This window comes from Monodelphis domestica, chromosome 1, assembly GCF_027887165.1.
Source record: "Monodelphis domestica isolate mMonDom1 chromosome 1, mMonDom1.pri, whole genome shotgun sequence".
NCBI lineage: Eukaryota > Metazoa > Chordata > Mammalia > Didelphimorphia > Didelphidae > Monodelphis > Monodelphis domestica.
The window spans coordinates 166,680,388-166,699,016 of NC_077227.1; the positions used below are offsets into that span (position 1 = coordinate 166,680,388).

The 18,629-nt window shown below is 37.2% G+C and overlaps 1 protein-coding gene across 2 annotated transcripts in view; it reads right to left on the bottom strand.

Moving 5' to 3' along the window:
- The window catches only part of MINDY2 (MINDY lysine 48 deubiquitinase 2), a 159,476-nt gene extending 141,431 nt beyond the window's left edge, over window positions 1–18,045 (bottom strand). For both annotated transcript variants that reach the window (XM_007479668.2, XM_001377578.3), the window contains exon 1: window positions 13,674–18,045. In XM_007479668.2, coding sequence (XP_007479730.2) covers window positions 13,674–14,489 — 816 coding nt within the window. In that variant the 5' untranslated portion in view covers window positions 14,490–18,045. The remainder of the gene's footprint in view (window positions 1–13,673) is intronic.
- Window positions 18,046–18,629: the final 584 nt, after the last annotated feature.

An 18,629-nucleotide genomic window follows, 5' to 3' on the forward strand; every position in this document is an offset into this window, starting at 1 on the left:
TAAATACTTATTAGCAGAAAGTTATATCATAGCACATGGTACATTCACAAAGACTGACCATGTACCAGAGCATAAAAACATTGGAAACAAGTGCAAAAGAGCAGAAATAATGAATGCAACCTTCTCAGATCATAATGCAATAAAAATAATAATTAGTATGGGTACATGGAGAGGCAAATCAGAAATTAAATAATATGATTTTCCAAAACTGGTTAAAGAACAAATCACAGAAACAATAATTTCCTTGAAGAAAATGACAATGATGAGATATCCCTTCAAAATCTATGGGATGCAGTCAAAGCAGTATTCGGGGAAATTTATGTCCTTGAGTTCATATATTAACAAATTAGGGAGGGCAGAGGTCAATGAACTGAGCATGCAAATTAAAAAACTTGAAAATGAATAAATTAAAAATCCTCAGAAGAAAACTAAATTAAAGATCCTAAAAGCTAAAGGAGAAATTAATAAAATTGAAAGTAAAAGAACTATTGAATTAATAAATAAGACTAGAAGCTGGTAGTTTGAAAAAATAAATAAAACAGACAAAGTACTGGTCAATCTAATTTAAAAAAGAAAAGAAGAAAACCAAATTAACAATATCCAAGATGAAAAGTGTAAAAATAGACTCGAATACAGGACTACAATCCCCATGAGCCTTTGCTCCACTTCCCCAGAATGCCTTGTAATCTCACCTGGGCCGAGATCGAGAAGGTATTTAAGTGGATTCAAAGGCTTTTGAAGAGGCTCTTGGCTCTTTTTGGACTTCCATTTTGGAGCAGACACGGCTCTTTCCATAATGTAGGTGAGGTCTAGGCCTCTGGCCTAGACACGTGTTTTTTCTTATCCTGTATTTTCTTTTAATCCTTAACTTTAATAAACCTCTAAAAAATATAATACTCCTTGCAGAGAGAAACTAATTTCTACCTGCCTCAGATGTCTCAGTCTCCCCATATTCCATAAATTTTAATCTTTACAGATGGCGACCTAATGGGAAAAAAAAACTCAATCTTCTGATTTCTTTTCTGATCTTAAATTCAGTTTTAATAGCTAGTACCTAGAATTTTTTTTTTTGAGCCATATCTCTCTGGCCAAGGTTTTCTACCCTCAGAAAGCTGCTACAGGCTCCGGACCTGCTGCCCACCCCACCTGGCTCCCTAACTGGCTTTCTGTCAATGCGTCCAGTAATTATTGGTTTTACCTCTCTGAATCCAGAACTGAACTGTTGGAGAAGCCACCATGAAGAAGCCTCCAGACCACAAGTTGCACAAAATTGAACTTTGGGTGTGGTTGATTGAACATTTATTTGTATGTATACTTTTATGCCAAAGGGGTCTGCCCCCTAACGGCTTTTTGTCAATGTTGTATTCAACAATTATTGGTTTTATTCTTTTTTCTCTTATCCTCACACTATTGTAATCTTTTAAGTTTATTATGTTTTTATGATCCTTTTGGGGAAAAATTAATTTTTCCAAAATGATCACACGGGGGAATGTAAAAAATAGACTCGAATACAGGACTACAATCCCCATGAGCCTTTGCTCCACTTCCCCAGAATGCCTTGTAATCTCACCTGGGCCGAGATCGAGAAGGTATTTAAGTGGATTCAAAGGCTTTTGAAGAGGCTCTTGGCTCTTTTTGGACTTCCGTTTTGGAGCAGACACGGCTCTTTCCATAATGTAGGTGAGGTCTAGGCCTCTGGCCTAGACACGTGTTTTTTCTTATCCTGTATTTTCTTTTAATCCTTAACTTTAATAAACCTCTAAAAAATATAATACTCCTTGCAGAGAGAAACTAATTTCTACCTGCCTCAGATGCCTCAGTCTCCCCATCTCCCCTAAATTTTAATCTTTACAGAAGGGAGGCCTCACCTCTAATGAAGAGGAAATTAAGGCAATCATTAAAAACTATTATGGCCATTTGGAACTGTGCCCAAAGGGCACTAAAAAACTGTCTGCCCTTTGATCCAGCCATAGCACTGCTGGGATTTTACACCAAAGAGATAATAAGGAAAAAGACTTGTACAAGAATATTTATAGCTGCACTCTTTGTGGTGGCAAAAAAATTGGAAAATGAGGGGATGCCCTCCAATTGGGGAATGGCTGAACAAATTGTGGTATATGGTGGTGATGGAATACTATTGTGCTCGAAGGAACAATGAACTGGAGGAATTCCATGTGAACTGGAATGACCTCCACGAATTGATGGAGAATGAGAGAAGCAGAACCAGGAGAACTTTATATAGAGAGACTGATACACTGTGGTACAATCAAATGTAATGGACTTCTCCATTAGTGGCATGCTTTGATCCAGAACAACTTGGAGTGATTTATGAGAAAGAATACTATCCGCATTGAGAGGAAAAACTGGGAGTAGAAACACCGAAGAAAAACAGCTGCTTGATTACATGGGTTGATGGGGATATGATTGGGGATGTAAGCTCTAAATAATAATCCTAGTACAAACATCAACAACATGGAAATAGGTTCTGATCAAGGACACAAAATTGCATGTCGGCTAGGGGAAGGGGTGGCGGGAGGGGAAGGAGGTAAATAATGTGATTATTGTAACCAAGGAAAAATGTTCTAAATTGACTAATTAAATAAAATTTTCAAAAAATAAAAAATAAAAACCATTATGCCCAATTATATGGCAATAAATATGGCAATCTAGGTGATCTGGATGAATATTTACAAAAATATAAATTGCCTAGATTAACAGAAGAAGAAATAGAATACCTCAATAACCCCATATCAGAAAAAGAAATTGAACAAGCCAAGCCATCAAAGAACTCCCTAAGAAAAAATCCTCAAGACCAGATGGATTCACAAATGAATTCTATCAAACATTCAAAGAACAACTAATCCCAATACTATACAAACTATTTGACAGAATAAGCAAAGAAGGAGTTCTACCAAATTCCTTTTATGACACAAATATGGTTCTGATTCCAAAGTCAGGCAGGTCAAAAACAGAGAAAGAAAACTATAGACCAATCCAATCTACTTAATGACCATAGATGCAAAAATCTTAAATAGAATACTAACAAAAACACTCTAGCAAGTGATCACGAGGGTTATTCATTATGATCAGGTAGGATTTATACCAGGAATGTAAGGATGTCTCAATATTAGGAAAATCATCCACATAATTAACCATATCAACAAGCAAACCAACAAAGATCACATGATTATCTCAATAGATGCAGAAAAAGCCTTTGACAAACTACAACACTCACTCCTATTGAAAACACTAAAAAGTATAGAAAAAGAAGGGCCTTTCCTCAAAATAATAAACAGTATATATCTAAAACCATCAGCAAACATCATCTGCAATGGGGGTAATCTAGAAGTATTCCCAATAAGATCAGGAGTGAAACAAGGATGCCCATTACTACCTCTATTATTTAACTCTGTACTAGAAACACTAGCAGTAGCAATTAGAAAAGAAAAAAAAAGTTGAATGTATTAAAATAGGCAATGAGGAGACCAAGCTATCACTCTGCAAATGATATGATGGTCTACTTAAAGAATCCTAGAGAATCAACTAAAAAGCTAGTAGAAATAATCAACAACTTTAGCAAAGTGGCAGGATACAAAATAAACCCACATAAGTCATCAGCATTTCTATATATTTCCAACCCAGTTCAGCAGCAAGAATTAGAAAGAGAAATTCCATTTGCAGTCACCCGAGACAATATAAAATACTTAGGAATCTATCTGCCAAGACAAACACAGGAACTATATGAACACAACTACAAAACACTTTCCACACAATTAAAACTAGATCTAAATAATTGGAAAAACATTAATTGCTCATGGGTAGGACAAGCTAACATAATAAAAATGACAATCCTACCCAAACTTATTTACTTGTCTGGTGCCATACCCATTGAACTACCAAAAAACTTTTTTACTAAATTAGAAAAAATCATAACAAAGTTCATTTGGAAGAACAAAAGATGGAGGATATCCAGGGAAATAATGAAAAAAAAATGTGAAGGAAGGTGGCCTAGCAGTACTAGATCTCAAACTATACTATAAAGGGATCATCAAAACAATATAGTACTGGCTAAGAGCCAAAAAGGAGGATCAGTGGATTAGACTTGGGGTAAGTGACCTCAGCAAGACAGTATACGATAAACCCAAAGATCCCAGTTTTGGGGGCAAAAATCCACTATTTGACAAATACTGCTGGGAAAACTGGAAGACAATATAATATGGGTGAGATTGGGTTTGTATCAACATCTCACATCCTACACCAAGATAAATGCAGAATGGATGAATGACTTGAATATAAAGAAGGAAGCCATAAGTAAATTAGGTGAACACCGAAGAGTATACATGTCAGATCTTTGGGAAAGGAAAGATTTTAAAACCAAGCAAGAGTTAGAAAAAATGACAAAATGTAAAATCAGTAATTTTGATTACATTAAAAGGTTTTTGTACAAACAAAACCAATGCAACCAAAATTAGAAGGGAAACAACAAATTAGGGGGGGAAATCTTCATAACAAAAACCTCTGACAAAGGTCTAATTACTGAAATTTATAGAGCTAAATCAATTGTACAAAAAAATCAAATCATTCCCCAATTGATAAATGGGCAAGGGACATGAATAAACAATTTTCAGCTAAAGAAATCAAAACTATTAATAGGCACATGAAAAAGTGTTCTAAATCTCTTATAATCAGAGAATTGCAAATCAAAACAACTCTGAGGTACCACCTCACACCTAGCAGATTGGCTAACATGACAGCAAAGGGAAGTAATGAATGCTGGAGGGGATGTGGCAAAATTGGGACATCAATGCATTGCTGGTAGAGTTGTGAATTGATCCAACCATTCTGGAAGGTATTTTAGAACTATGCCCAAAGGGCACTAAAATCTGTCTGCCCTTTGACCCAGCCATAGCACTGCTGGGTTTATACCCCAAAGAGATAATAAGGAAAAAGACTTGTACAAGAATATTCATAGCTGCGCTGTTTGTGGTGGCCAAAAATTGGAAAATGAGGGGATGCCCTTCAATTGGGGAATGGTTGTTGGGGAATGTGGTATATGTTGGTGATGGAATACTACTGTGCCCAAAGGAATAATGAAGTGGAGGAATTCTATGTGAAATGGAATGACCTCCACGAATTGATGTAGAGTGAAGAGAGCAGAACCAGGAGAACATTATATACAGAGACTGATACACTGTAGTACAATTGAATGTAATGGACTTCTCTATTAGTAGCAATGCAAAATCCTGGACAATTTATTAGAAAGAACACTATCCAAATTCAGAGGAAGAACTGTGGGAGTAGAAACAGAAGAAAAACAACTGCTTGATCACATGGGCCAATGGGTATATGGCTGGGGATGTAGACTTTAAATCAGCGGTTCTCAACCTCTCAATTTGTAGCAATGAGAATAAATAATGCATATCAGGTTACATTCCAAATCATAACTGTAGCAAAATTGCAGTTTTGAAGTAGCCACCAAAATAATTTTTTGGTTTGGGGGTCACTGTAACATGAGGAAATGTATTGCGGGGTCACGGCATTAGAAAGGTTGAGAACCACTGCTCTAAATGATCACCCTAGTGCAAACATCAACTACATGGAAATAGATTTTGATCAAGGACACATGTAAAACCCACTGAAATTGTTTATCAGCTACAGGAGGGGTAGGAGGAAGGGAGAGAAGCGAAATGATTCTTGTAACCAGGGGAAAATGTTCTAAATTGACTAATAAAATAAAATAAAATAAAAAGTTTAATCCTAAGAATACTATAACTAATGGCACTTTATTTTGAAAAAGGTTGCCGACTCCTGCCATAGATGTATTTGCTTGCCTAACTGATTTTCCAATGATTTTCCATTTCTTCCAATTTCCAAACTTATCTTTTATCTAATCCTCATGTCTAGCTTCCTGTGTTCATGTTCATGCTCCCATATCCTAAAAACTGTAGAGGCAAGCCTCAAATCATTGTAGACTTGATCTATTGTATTTGTATTATAAAATGAATTTAGTCATGGCTACTGTAGAATATTTCAACTGATCCTTCTTAGATAAAGCCTTGTTTTATTATCTGTGAAGTTGTGCCACTTTTCCCCTTAAATTTCTCTTTTCACAGCAAAAATCCTCAGTTTGGGAGTTCAAATTTTAGTCTATCAAGATGGTGTAAATCACATTGCAAAAATTTCCCATTTCTTCAATCACCTCACCATAACCATATCTTTTCCTATTAATTCTCTCATTCCTTTTTATGAAACCAAGAGAAGATATGGGCTCTGGAGCCTAATTCTTATGGATTCTTAAAGGGCCCTATTTATGCTTCTTTTTAGAAACTAATCTTTTTTCACTCTCCTGATTGCATATTTGTTGTACTTGATATACTCTTTTCTTGAAATTCTCATTTGTTAATTTCTGTGATTTCTTCACTATTTCAGTTTTGCACATGCTTCTCAGGGAGCTTTTACTATTTCCTCTCCTTTTTAACTCTTGGAATTTTCCTCAGAACTCCTTGGTCCTTTCTTTCTTTTCTTTGAAAAGCTAACCTATTCTTATATAACCGATACAAATGACTCCCAAACCTCTTTTCTCCAATTCTACCTTGCTTGTGCTTCAATTGGCTAGATATTTTCATTTGTATGACCCAATGTTGCCCAAATTCATTTCATTTCATCATCCTGAACCTTACTCTCTTGATCAAGGCACCATTCACCATTCTTGTTGGCATCTAGACTTCACAACTCAAATCATTTGTCCTTGTTCCTCATATTCTATTCATTCATTCATTCATGTCAATTTGTCCTTCAAAATGTTTTTCACAGTGATGAGAATACAGTTTGACAGAATACAGAATAGTCTACTAGATACATTCTCTGTACTAAATGCTTTTGCTTAACTCCATTTGCTCTTCCATAGGGGAAAGTTCATTGGGGGTGGAGGGGCACAGGGGAATGATTATGATATAAAAAGGCATCAAAATTAAATATATTTTTTAAACAAAAAACAAATGTTTCTCATATTCCTCTCTTATCTGGTTGCCAACACTAATTGAGGCTCTCCCCTATTTCTGTGGTGACATAGTTTTGGAGCTAGAAGAGATCTTATAGAATATATCTGGTCCAACTATCTCACTTTAAAGATGAAGAAACTGAGGCCCAGAGATTTTTCCTCTAACATCACAGAGATATTAAGTGGCAGAGCTACAATTCAAGTTCAGTTCCTCTGACTCCAAATCTAGCTCTTTTGAAACTGCAACAGATTTCCCTTACTGTACTTTCTTTTCCTGTTAATTCATCATACATATTGCTCCAGGTTGTTTTCTGAAATATCTCTTTTATTTGAATGGTTGCTCCTTACCTAATAAACTTATGATGATTCTCAACTCCTCTACCTTTCAACCCTCTCAATAACTTCATTCTCTTTTTATTTTTACCTCCCATTACTTTCCTATGCAAACCTATGTAGTACTCTGTTCTACTCAATGTTCCCCAAAATATACCATATTCATTCCTACATCCAACAAGACTTTGCAAGTCACATTCCCATACCTAGAAAGTCTTCTGATTATTTAAATCTCACTCTTCCCTCAAAACATAGCTTAAGTCTTACTACCTCTATGAGGTTTTTCCTAATTTTACCATGGCCCATAGTAATATATCTCTCTTCTGAATCCAGATAACATTAATCATCTACAAATAGCATAGAATAGTAAAGTTAGAGATGTAGGAGATACCAAGTCCTACCTCAAACACCTAACAAGTATATGTCTCTGGGCAAAACACTTAACTTGAACTTCAATTTCTTCATCCATAAAGTAGGGACAATAATAGCATCACAGGGTTATTACAAGGATAAAAAGGGACAAGTTATGTAAAATGCTTCACAAAGTTTAAAATGCTGTATAAAATGAAGCTCTTTAAATTATTCACATTTCTCAATTAACACCACTGGCATTAAAAATTTTATCTCCTTGAGAGTGGATTCAATTTTATATTGATTTATAGCCCTATACTTAAGAGTAACTTAAGCAGAGGAGATACGCAATAAGTATTTATTGATGGTGGTCATCAACTCTATAGAGATTCCTATCATCATGTCTATCCAGATGAATCTCAAACTATATCATCACAATCTACAAAGCTACATTTACATGTCAAAAATAGCTGCAATCTCTTTAAAATTTCACATGCCAAAAGTGGAATTCATTTTTTCTTCCCATAAACTGGCATTCCTTTCCAACTCCTCTAATTCTTAAAAAAAAAAAAATTAAAAATTGATTTTTAAAAAATTGATTTTATCACAGCAACTGGGTGGTTCAGTGGACTTAGAATCAGACTTAGAGATGAACGATCCTGGGTTCAGATCTGATCTTAGACACTTCCTAGCTCTGTGACCTGGACAAGTTACTTAACCCCTGCTTAGCCTTTACCTCTCTTCTGCACAGTATTGATTCTAAGACAGAAGGGTAAGGGTTTAAAAAAAATTGATTCCTTCATCACCTTCATTTCTCCCTCCACTACAAAAAGAAAGACAAAGGAAAAAAAGGGAAAAAAGTTAAAACTTTTCTCCTGTTGTTAACTGTGGCACTATAATATTAGTTTCAAAGTCCAGAAGATAACTCTTCCTTTTCCTTCATCTTTCCTATTTACTCACTAAGCCTTCTTGAAATGTGTCTCAAACTGGGTCCTTTTTTTTTTCTTTTGAAAAAGTCTTCTTTCCTTGCTCAGCTGGAACTGTAGTTTCCAGACTAGCTGAATCCCATTGCTGATTAGCACATAATCTTTGATCTATTCTATTTCTAACCTGTCCCTCAGTAAGGAGCCTATTGAATCTCCCTACTTCCCCCTCTGGGAATTCACTATACTGTATTAATACTGGATTTAGTATGGATTTAGTATCGGTTTCAGTTCTACTGAGATTCCAAACTCAAAGTCAAATGATCACCAGTCTCAGTTTACTTAATAATAGACATTACCCAGGTATGTAACATCATACTCTGCTGGTCCCTAGTTTTTTGTTGAGTCGCTTCCCCTAACATAAACTAAAAATTGCTAGTTTAGGCCCTCAACACCTCTCATTTAGATGTTTAAAAATAGCTTCCTATTAGTATCAAGATCTCTGTTCACTAACCCATTCTTCATACAGCTGTCAAATGGATATTCTTAAAATATAAATATTACCATGTCACCCTCCTACTCAAAAAAAGGATGTCCACTCCTCACTATTCTTTCTTATAATTGTGAAACATTAGCAATAGCAATGATAAGAAAAATAAATTAAGGTTGTAAGATAGGCAAAAAAGAGATAAATCTACCCTTATTTGATAATATGATGGCTTACTTTTAAAAAATCCTAGGGATGCGCAAAGAACTAAGACAATAAATTTTAGCAAAGTTGCAGTCTATTAAAAAAAAGCCTCAAAAAAATCAACAGCACTTTTTTTTTAAATTAAAAACCCTTACCTTCCGTGGCTCCAAGGCAGAAGAGTGGTAAGGGCTAGGCAATGGGGGTCAAGTGACTTGCCCAGGGTCACACAGCTGGGAAGTGGCTGAGGCCAGATTTGAACCTAGGACCTCCCATCTCTAGGCCTGGCTCTCAATCCACTGAGCTACCCAGCTGCCCCCAACAGCATTTCTTATATAAATAATAACACACACCAAAAGATAATGATTGAAAGAGAAATCTCATTCAATTAACTATAAAATGCATAAAATATCTGGGGAATAATATGCCAAAGGACACAAAATGCATATATAGATTCAATTATATATTCTCCATAAAGAAATAATTTGAATAGGTTGAGGAATAAGCTGTGACAATATAATAAAAATGACAATACTATCAATAATTTACACTTTAATGCTATACCAATCAAGTTACCAAAAGGATACTTAGTAGAACAATAAAATAACTAATTCAGATAAATAAAAGATCTAGTATATCAAAAGAAATGATGAAATGAGGTAGAAAGGAGGAATACACTTAGAAACTATTTTAAAGCAACAGTAGTTATCAAAATCATTTGGCATTGCTTAAAGAGTAGTTTAATGAAAGACTAGAGAATCTAAAACAATAGATCTCCGTGAACTCAAAATTCAATAAACTGGAAAACATAAATTACTTAAAAACAAACACCCTCTGTTTAAAAAAGTTTTTTTTAAAAACTGCTAGGGAAGGGGGCAGCTGTGATAGCTCAGTGGATTGAGAGCCAGGCCTAGAGATGGGAGGTCTTAGGATCAAATCTGGCATCAAACACTTCCTAGCTGTGTGACCCTGGGCAAGTCACTTAATGCCCACTGCCTAGCCCTTATCACTCTTAGGCCTTAGAACCAATAAATACATAGTATTAATTCTAAGAGGAAGGTAAGGGTTGAAAAAAAAACTGCTAGGAAAACTGGAAAACAGTCTGGCAGAATTTTAGGTTTAATCCAATACTTGTTTCTATACCCCAGTAAATATTCTAAATAAATAAATAAATTTAATATTAAAAAGTATACTATAAATAATAGAAGGAGATCATATCCCTTTCACAGCTATGGACAAATATAGTCTTAACTTCATAAGAGATGGAGGGAATTACAGAAGATAAAATAGATAAACTCGGATTATATGAAACTGACAAGACCAAAAGTCTGCAGGTAAGTGGTCAAAGACTATTAAAGTTCTCAAAAGAATTGTAGACTAATAACCACATGAAAGAATGTCCCAAGACAACAATAAGAAGTCACAACCCTGAGAGTTCACCTTATGTATTACAAATGGCAAAAAAGCCAAACCTGAAAATAGTCAATGCTGGAGCAGTTGTGGGAAGACAGACAAACTAAAGCATTGTTGGTAGAGTTGCAAATCAATACAACCATTCTAGAAAGCAATCTGGAATTCTTCAGATAAAATAACTAAATTGTCAATTCTCTTAAGACTCAAGAGATTCCACTACTGGACTTATACTCCAAGGAATTCATTAATAAGAAGAATGCCTTTATGTAAATCAAAATAGTTATAGCAGTGCTTTTTGTGAAAGAGATGAATTAGAAACAAAATAGATACTCTGCAATTGGGGAATGGCTATACAAACTGTGACACATGAGTGCAATGGAATAGTATTATGCTCTAAGAATTGACAAGTGTGATGAATACAGAGAAGCATGGAAAAATCTACATGAAATGATAAGAGTTTAAAGTGAGCAGTGATAAGAAAATACTATACATGACTACCAAAATATAAACATAAGCATTGCTAGAATGAACAGATAATGAGAAAACACTACCATTCCACCCCTTAGCAAAGGTGAGAGATCCCATAAGTGTTACATTACAGATATCTTCAGACATTTTTTATCAATTATACTGATTCCTTTTTTTTTTGGCTTAAAAAATATTATTTGTTATATAGGATGGCTCCCTGGGAGGGGAAGAGGAAGGTGTACTGAGAGAAATTATTAGAACAGACATAACTAAAAACTTGTTTAATTTTCCAATATCTGCTTTTGCTTGTATAATACATATACTTCTATGATAAAATCATCTTTTTGGAAATTAAAACTCTACATAATCTGACTCCTATTTACTATTTCTAATATTATTTCATTTTATATTTCTTCATATGATCTCTGCTTCAGTCACACTGGACTACTAAATTCTTCCCTATAATTTACATTCCATTTCTTAGCTAAGGTTTCCTCCATTTCTGAAATGTATTCTCTCCTCTTTCCATGTGATGGCCTTTGAAAGTCTATAAGATAATTATCTTGTGTACCATCCCCCTCTCTGCAAAACCCCTATCTCACTCCCAGTCTTCTCACCTTTCTCATAAAATCCCTAACTTCCTTCAATACAAAGCTCAAAGGCCATCTCTTATATGAGTATATTTTTCAGACCCCTATAACCATCTCCTACTTAAAATTAATTCATATTTGCTTATTTTCCATATTATATTGTATCTCCCAGTAGAAATTAAGCTTCTCATTCATTTTTGTCTTTTTTCCCCAAAACCTTATGCTTGGATCAATAAACATTTGTTGAACTATGCTAACATCCTCTGATACTTGGATTACAGGGATAGCCTAACTGATTCATCCAAGCTACCAAACTGCACCCTCCAACTAATTTTGTACATGACTTTCAGATTAATATTTCTAAAACAGTTTCCAGGTCCCATCCTAACTCTAGTATCTACAATAACCTTCCTCTTACAAAAAACAACTCCTCAAAAAAAAGGTTGGAGATTAAAACAACTAAACTCAGTTTCATTATCCAAGATCTCCATCAACTATAGCCACTTTACCTGTACAATCTTTACAAATATCAACCTTGTATTCTAAAATAGATATGAACTCCTAGAATTCTACCAAAAAAAAAACCCCAAACCTCCCAGTTCATTGTGGCTTCTAAATTTTTATTCATATTGTTCACTCCACCTGAAATATTTTCTTCCCAGACAACTCAAATTCTGTTCTTCAATTCAGGACACAATTCAAACCTAGTTATTCTGTCAAGGTATCCCATACTACTCTAATCCACAATGACCTTTCAGTTCCCAGAATTTGTCTTGCATTTGTCATCTATACCACATAATCTAGCAGAATGTCCTGTCACAGGTCTCTAGTTGTTCTGATAAAATAAACCTTATGTATTCAAATAGATGTTAGGTTCACCATAACAGGTACTGTTTTCTACTTCTTTTGTATCATTCCTAAAGAGGGAACCACTAAATAAGATTGATTTGTAATTTATTTTCACCTTGACAGATCCCAAATTAGTGGTTTTACTATTCTGTAAACATTGCACAGATATGTACATTAATATTATCTACTTAAAACAGTTAAACTCTCTCCCTTTTTCAGAGCTATAAGCTATTAAGGCATTTATATTGTGAGCTCTCATCATACCTTAATATTCCTCTCTTTCCTTTCTGGATTTTGTTTTTTTGACCTTTGACATCACTAATTAACCCCTATGGCACAGGGATATATTGCTACTGATGGTAACATATAGGGTGTAGATAGCAATACACTGTAGTATATATTGCTATATGTAAATAGCAAGCATATAGTAAAATGACAGTATTTTTAAAAATCCAAGTCAGTGGGTCAAAACATAAGACAAGTAAAAAGCAACAAGAACACAAAGACTTTGCATAGAAAAATGAAAGAAACCACAGCACTCTTTGTGTTCAAGGCTAAGACTTTTCCTTAAATACAAAAATGTGAGGGTCTTCTCTATAGCTTTTCCTTGTTGAATCTTATATTTAATGACCTATGTATTAAAAATAAATTTAAAAATAGCAAAACCTTTAGTACTTGGGCTCAAACAATATCGAAGAGTGGTACCTATGGCTTACTTTCCTTAATATTACACTTTTTTAAAAAAATGGCATAGAAGGTTCGTAAGATCATAGGAAGTTGTGAAAGAAGTAAAGTTTAAAATGCTTTAGCTACTAAGTAACAGCTGTACAAAAACACAGACAAAAAATATCCGAACTAACATTAAACAATTATAAGAGCACAACACTTGTTATTCATCCGAGAATATTCTTTTAACGAAAGAGTCCCTGTGTTGTGCATTTCAAGTAATACAAAAAGAGAAAAGGTGAATGGGTATCTGCTGACCCTGGGGCTCCTTTCTTCCTCCCCGCCTTTCCTTCCCTAAAAGCTGCAGGGAAAAGAAAGGTTGCTGTTTATACCTTCCACGCCAGGAACAATACATTGAGGATGGCCAGCAAAGGGCAGGGTCCGTTTTCATTCTGGGTGATAATGGGCGTGTTCTCTTCTTTCCACTGGATCCACTTGATATGATACACAGACTGTCCCGGGAAGCGTTCCTTGGAGGCCAACAGCACCTGAGCGGTCTCTCCCTCCTCCTTACAGAGAGGGGCAGCTCCTCCCGACTTGGTCTCCTCCTCCTCCGGACCCTTGGCCTCAGGCCCGTCCTCACTGCAGAATTCAGAGCTGCTAGGACAAGAATGTAGATTGGAGAACGACTCCAGGGAATCCAAGCTCGGCGATTCCCCGGGAGGGCTCGGGACGGTGCTACTGCTGGGACTGCTGCTGCTGGGGCTGCTGGAGGTGCTGCTGCTGCTCAGGCCGCCACCCGCATCCCTCGTCGCCGCAGGCGGACCTGTCCCCGCGGGAACCGCTCCTTCTCCGGCCTCGGCTTTCTCCGAGGCAGCGGTCACCTTGTGCTGCCCTCTCGGAGCCGCCTCCAAGGCCGCGGGAGTCTCTCCGTTGTGCTTCTGCTCCGACCCGGGCAGTGAGCCGGCGGTTGCGGGAGCGGTGACCCCGAGAGAATGCGTTTGCGGGCGGTTCCCGAGGCCGGCCGCCGCCCCCTGCTCATCGCGGGCGGTGCTAGGCTCTGCCGACAGCTTCACCTCAGGGCTGTGTCCGGCACTGATCCTGTTTTCTTCTGCCTCTCCCTCAAGAAAAACCGCCCTTGCTGTCGGCGCCGCGGCCGTCTCCGCCCCGTGTCCTAGCAGCTGCCGGCTCTCGGGGCTGTTCTCCATGCCGAGCCGCCAGCTCCTGACTCTATCTAGATCTTGGCAGCTTCTCTTCAGTCAGAGGTGTAGACGCCATGACAGCGGCACAGGCGGTTACAGCGCCTCGGCACGGAACGTCACGGGGGTGTATGGCGAGAGCGCGTGCGCGGAGGAGGAGGGGGAGGGTGAAGGCGTGGTTCCTCGGTCCTCTCCCTTCCAGTCCCTTTCTGTCAGTTTTCCTGCCGGTTCCGGGCGCTCCTCTTCGTGGCAGCGCACCCGATGATAGGATAGAGGGCTAAGGGACGGGTTCAAAAAATGCGAGAAGAGAGGGAGAAGAAGGTGCAGCCTGAAGAGCACCGCCCCGACCGCTTACGGGCGCGCCCCCGATTCCCTCACGACCGAGTTAGGCATGTACTGCCCCACCCTTCACTGAGAGCGGAGGGGGTAGGACGTAGGCGCGCCGGTCCGCGCCCTAGAGGTTATCGTCGTCGCTGGGAATTCTGCTGCTTGGATAGGAAAACATATTCTCGGGCAGGAAGTTGAACCCTGGGGCAACCGGGCTTGTTCGGAGAAGAGGTAGCTGTGCTTCCCGCTTCACCCCGCTGTTCGTTTGTTTGTCTTTAAATCTGTGTCGGGGAACGGAGTAATTGACTCAGGACTGAGTAGCAGGCGTTTGATCATTCCACTGTCCCGGTTCTGGGTTGACAAAGAGAAGGGTTCTGGAGGTGGCAAGGAGGACATGGTCGCCCACGCCACTAAGTCCCCCATATCAGTGCCAGAGACTCCGGTTCTCCTTCTTGACACGTGGAGAACACTTGGGCTCGGTCTTGACCCACTGCAGAAACTACCTCTCCGCTGAAGCGTCCAAGTCCCGGGAGATTGCTGTGGTCCGTGCGTCCACAAAAATTCGGGGTTACTCACTCGGGCCAAAAACTGAAAAGCATTCTCCGGAATTCCTCGAATCACTGCGGTTTGGCGACCTCGACTCTTTCCCACTTGGCCTGCAATGAGGAAATTGTTTCTTATCTGTCAGCTTTAGCCGCAAACAAAAAAGCAACGAATTCCCTTTCTCCTTGGTTCCTGCAGAGGGTTCCAGGATCGTTCTATACAAGTTGTCTGGCCGGAATCATGGATTTCCCGAACTTTCTTCCCGTTTAACGCTCATTTTTTATTGTTTTCTGAAACTCAAAACAAAACAAAAAAGGTTGCTTAAGAATGAAGTATTTGCTAGTTTCATTTTCCTGCCAATGGATCAGATTAATGATTTTTCTCTCTTCAAAAAACTCACTTAGAGCAAGCACTTTGATATTAAGTAGCTCTCCTGATAAAAAGCTGTGGGAAAGTTTTTTCTTCCTTTCCCCTTGGGGGATTGTGTGTGTGTGTATTTAACCATTTTACCCTGCTTTAAATTTCCCTGCTTAAGTTATTCCTCCACTCAGATGTCAAATTGATCTTTCTAAAGCTCTGGTCTGATCATGGCACTCAATAAACTCCAAGGTCTCCCTATTACCTTCACAATCAAATGCAAAATTTTGTGGCTTTCAAAGCTATTTTGAGAAATAATAATGACCTCTACCCTATTTTAGGAAGCCCGGCCCATCTTAGATCAATCATTTTATTAGTATTTCCCAGTTTAATGTGATTCTATAGGGGTGGATATTAGTTCCTAGGTACTGCTTTTAAAGATAAAATAATCCTAAAGTACAACTTAATTAGGAGTAATTAGATGTAAGTTACAGTTGACTAGGTTCTTTCCTTTCATGTTAAATTTTATATAAAATTTCATAACCTGTCAGTATGACTTGTAAGTTTAGAGAAAGAAGCGCTCACCTTAGGCCACATTTTGGCATTATATCATAGATATGTCACAAGCTTTATGAAAAGTCCTGAGATATATGAAAAGCTCATTCACCCTATGTCACTTCCTCATGACCCATCCAGGCAGTTCTGGCCAAAAGGCTGGTCCTAAGAACCTGCAACCTTACCCAACCATATAAGCTCAGGGTCTGTTGTTAGGGTAGCCAGGACCCATTACTAAAAGTGGGTGTTCTGAGGAGAGGGTCTGAGGGTGGAGTATAGATGAGTTGGTTTGCCATAAGGATGGAGTATAGATGGGCTGGTTCCTATATGCCCGCCTTATTGTTTGGTAACAATGTGAAATGGGTACTTTTAAAGTACTTTGTGAGTATGTTTTGAATATTATTTATGACAAATGTTAATAGGATTTATGTAATAAGTGCCAAAATTTGGAATCTACCAATGAAATAAAAAACTCCCTGCTGCCTGGACTTCCTAGGCATATAAGACTGAATATTGAAGGGGATACTGCACTCTAGATAAGGTCAGGATCTCAGACTGTTTTGAAAGTCTGGAATCCTATTTGTTGAGAGGGCCAGGTCCCTCAAATAAATGTGTGTGTGTATCAGTTGTTTATTTAAAGAATTCCAAATTTCTGGCATTACACTTCATAATCTGGCCTCCTGTCTTTCCATTCATCTTGTAAAGCTAGACTTGGAATCAGGATACCACTGTTTCAATTCAGACTTTTATTGTAAACTTCAAAATTTATAAAATAGAAATAATATTTGCACTGTTTACTGCATAGGACTTGTGAAGAAAGTACTGTATAATAAGTACACTTACTGACTGTATGACCTTAAGTGATTTATGTAACTTATGTTTTTGTCTTCAGTTTCCTAAACTGTAAAATATGTATCATAATAGTAATTAAAAAATCTCATATTTGTAAAGTACTTAGCATAATACCTGACAGTAGTAGGCACCATATAAATGCTTATTCCCTTCTCTTCTCCCATGATTGATCAATTATGGGAAAATAGAGCAGTGACAGATTTCAAAATTACTTCTTGAAAACCAATATGGCATAATAGAAAGACTGTTAGACTTTGAATCAAGACAACTGGGTTTCAATTCTGACTTTATTAACTTCAAAATTTATAAAATAGTGATGATATTTGAACTGTCTGCCCAGAGACTTGTGAAGAAATGGCTCTGTAAACTTAAAAGCACTTTGTGAATAGGTTTTAAATATTATTTAAGACAAGAGTTAATAAGACATGTAATAAATGTGTTTAATTTCATATAACTTTAATGCATACAAAAAGGACAGTAAAAGCCCTTTCTAAAAGAAAGCCCAACTATAGATATTAGAAAATATTTTTAAAAGACTTTCATGTCTTAGCCATACATTTAAAATGCTCAAATATTTACTTTAATGGGCAAGAGAATCCAAAATAATTATTTGTCTACATTTAAAACAACAATATAAGTGATTCTGACAGTGTATGTAGCACGTTTTGCAATCCTCAAAGCATATGTAGTTATTTTAACTTTTTAATTTTTTCAGTTACATGTAGAATCAATTTTTGATAACTGTTATTTGACATTTTGAAGTTCAGATTCTCTCCTTTCACTCTTCCCCAAGGCAGTAAATAGTCTGATATAGATTATATTAGTGCTGTTATGCAATACATATTTTGATATTCCTCATGCCATGACAGAAGATATATATCAAAATTGGAATTAAAAAAAACTCATGAAGGAAATAAAATGAAAAATGATATGCTTTGATTGGCAGACTCCAAATGTTCCTCCTTTGGTTGTGGTTAACATTTTTCATCATGAGTCCCTTTGAGTTATCTTGGAACCTTGCTTTGCTGATAATAGTTTAGTCCTTCACAGTTGATCATCATACAATATTTCTGTTACTGTATATACCATGTTCTCCTGGTTCTGCTTACTTCACTGCTATTATTACTGTAAAAAGTAATCCAGCATGTCTTTACAAATCTAGAACGTGCAAGGTGCTGGCATGCAAAGAAGAAAATTAACAATACCTGCCCCCAAAGTGTTTACATTTTGCCGAGCTTCCAAAAACATTAAGATTGATGAAGGGGCCAATTAGGTGGTTCAGTGGATTGAGAGCCAGGTCTAGAGAATGGAGGTCCTAGGTTCAAATATGGCCTCAGACTGATACTATTTGACCCTGAGCAAGTCACTTAACCCCATCTAGGCCTTACAATTTTTCTGCCTTGGAACCAATACACAGTACTGATTCTAAGACAGAAGGTAAGGTTTGTATTTTTTTTTAAGAGTGATGGAGAAAGAGGGAGAAAAGCTAATTGTAATTTTTTTTTTTAAACCCTT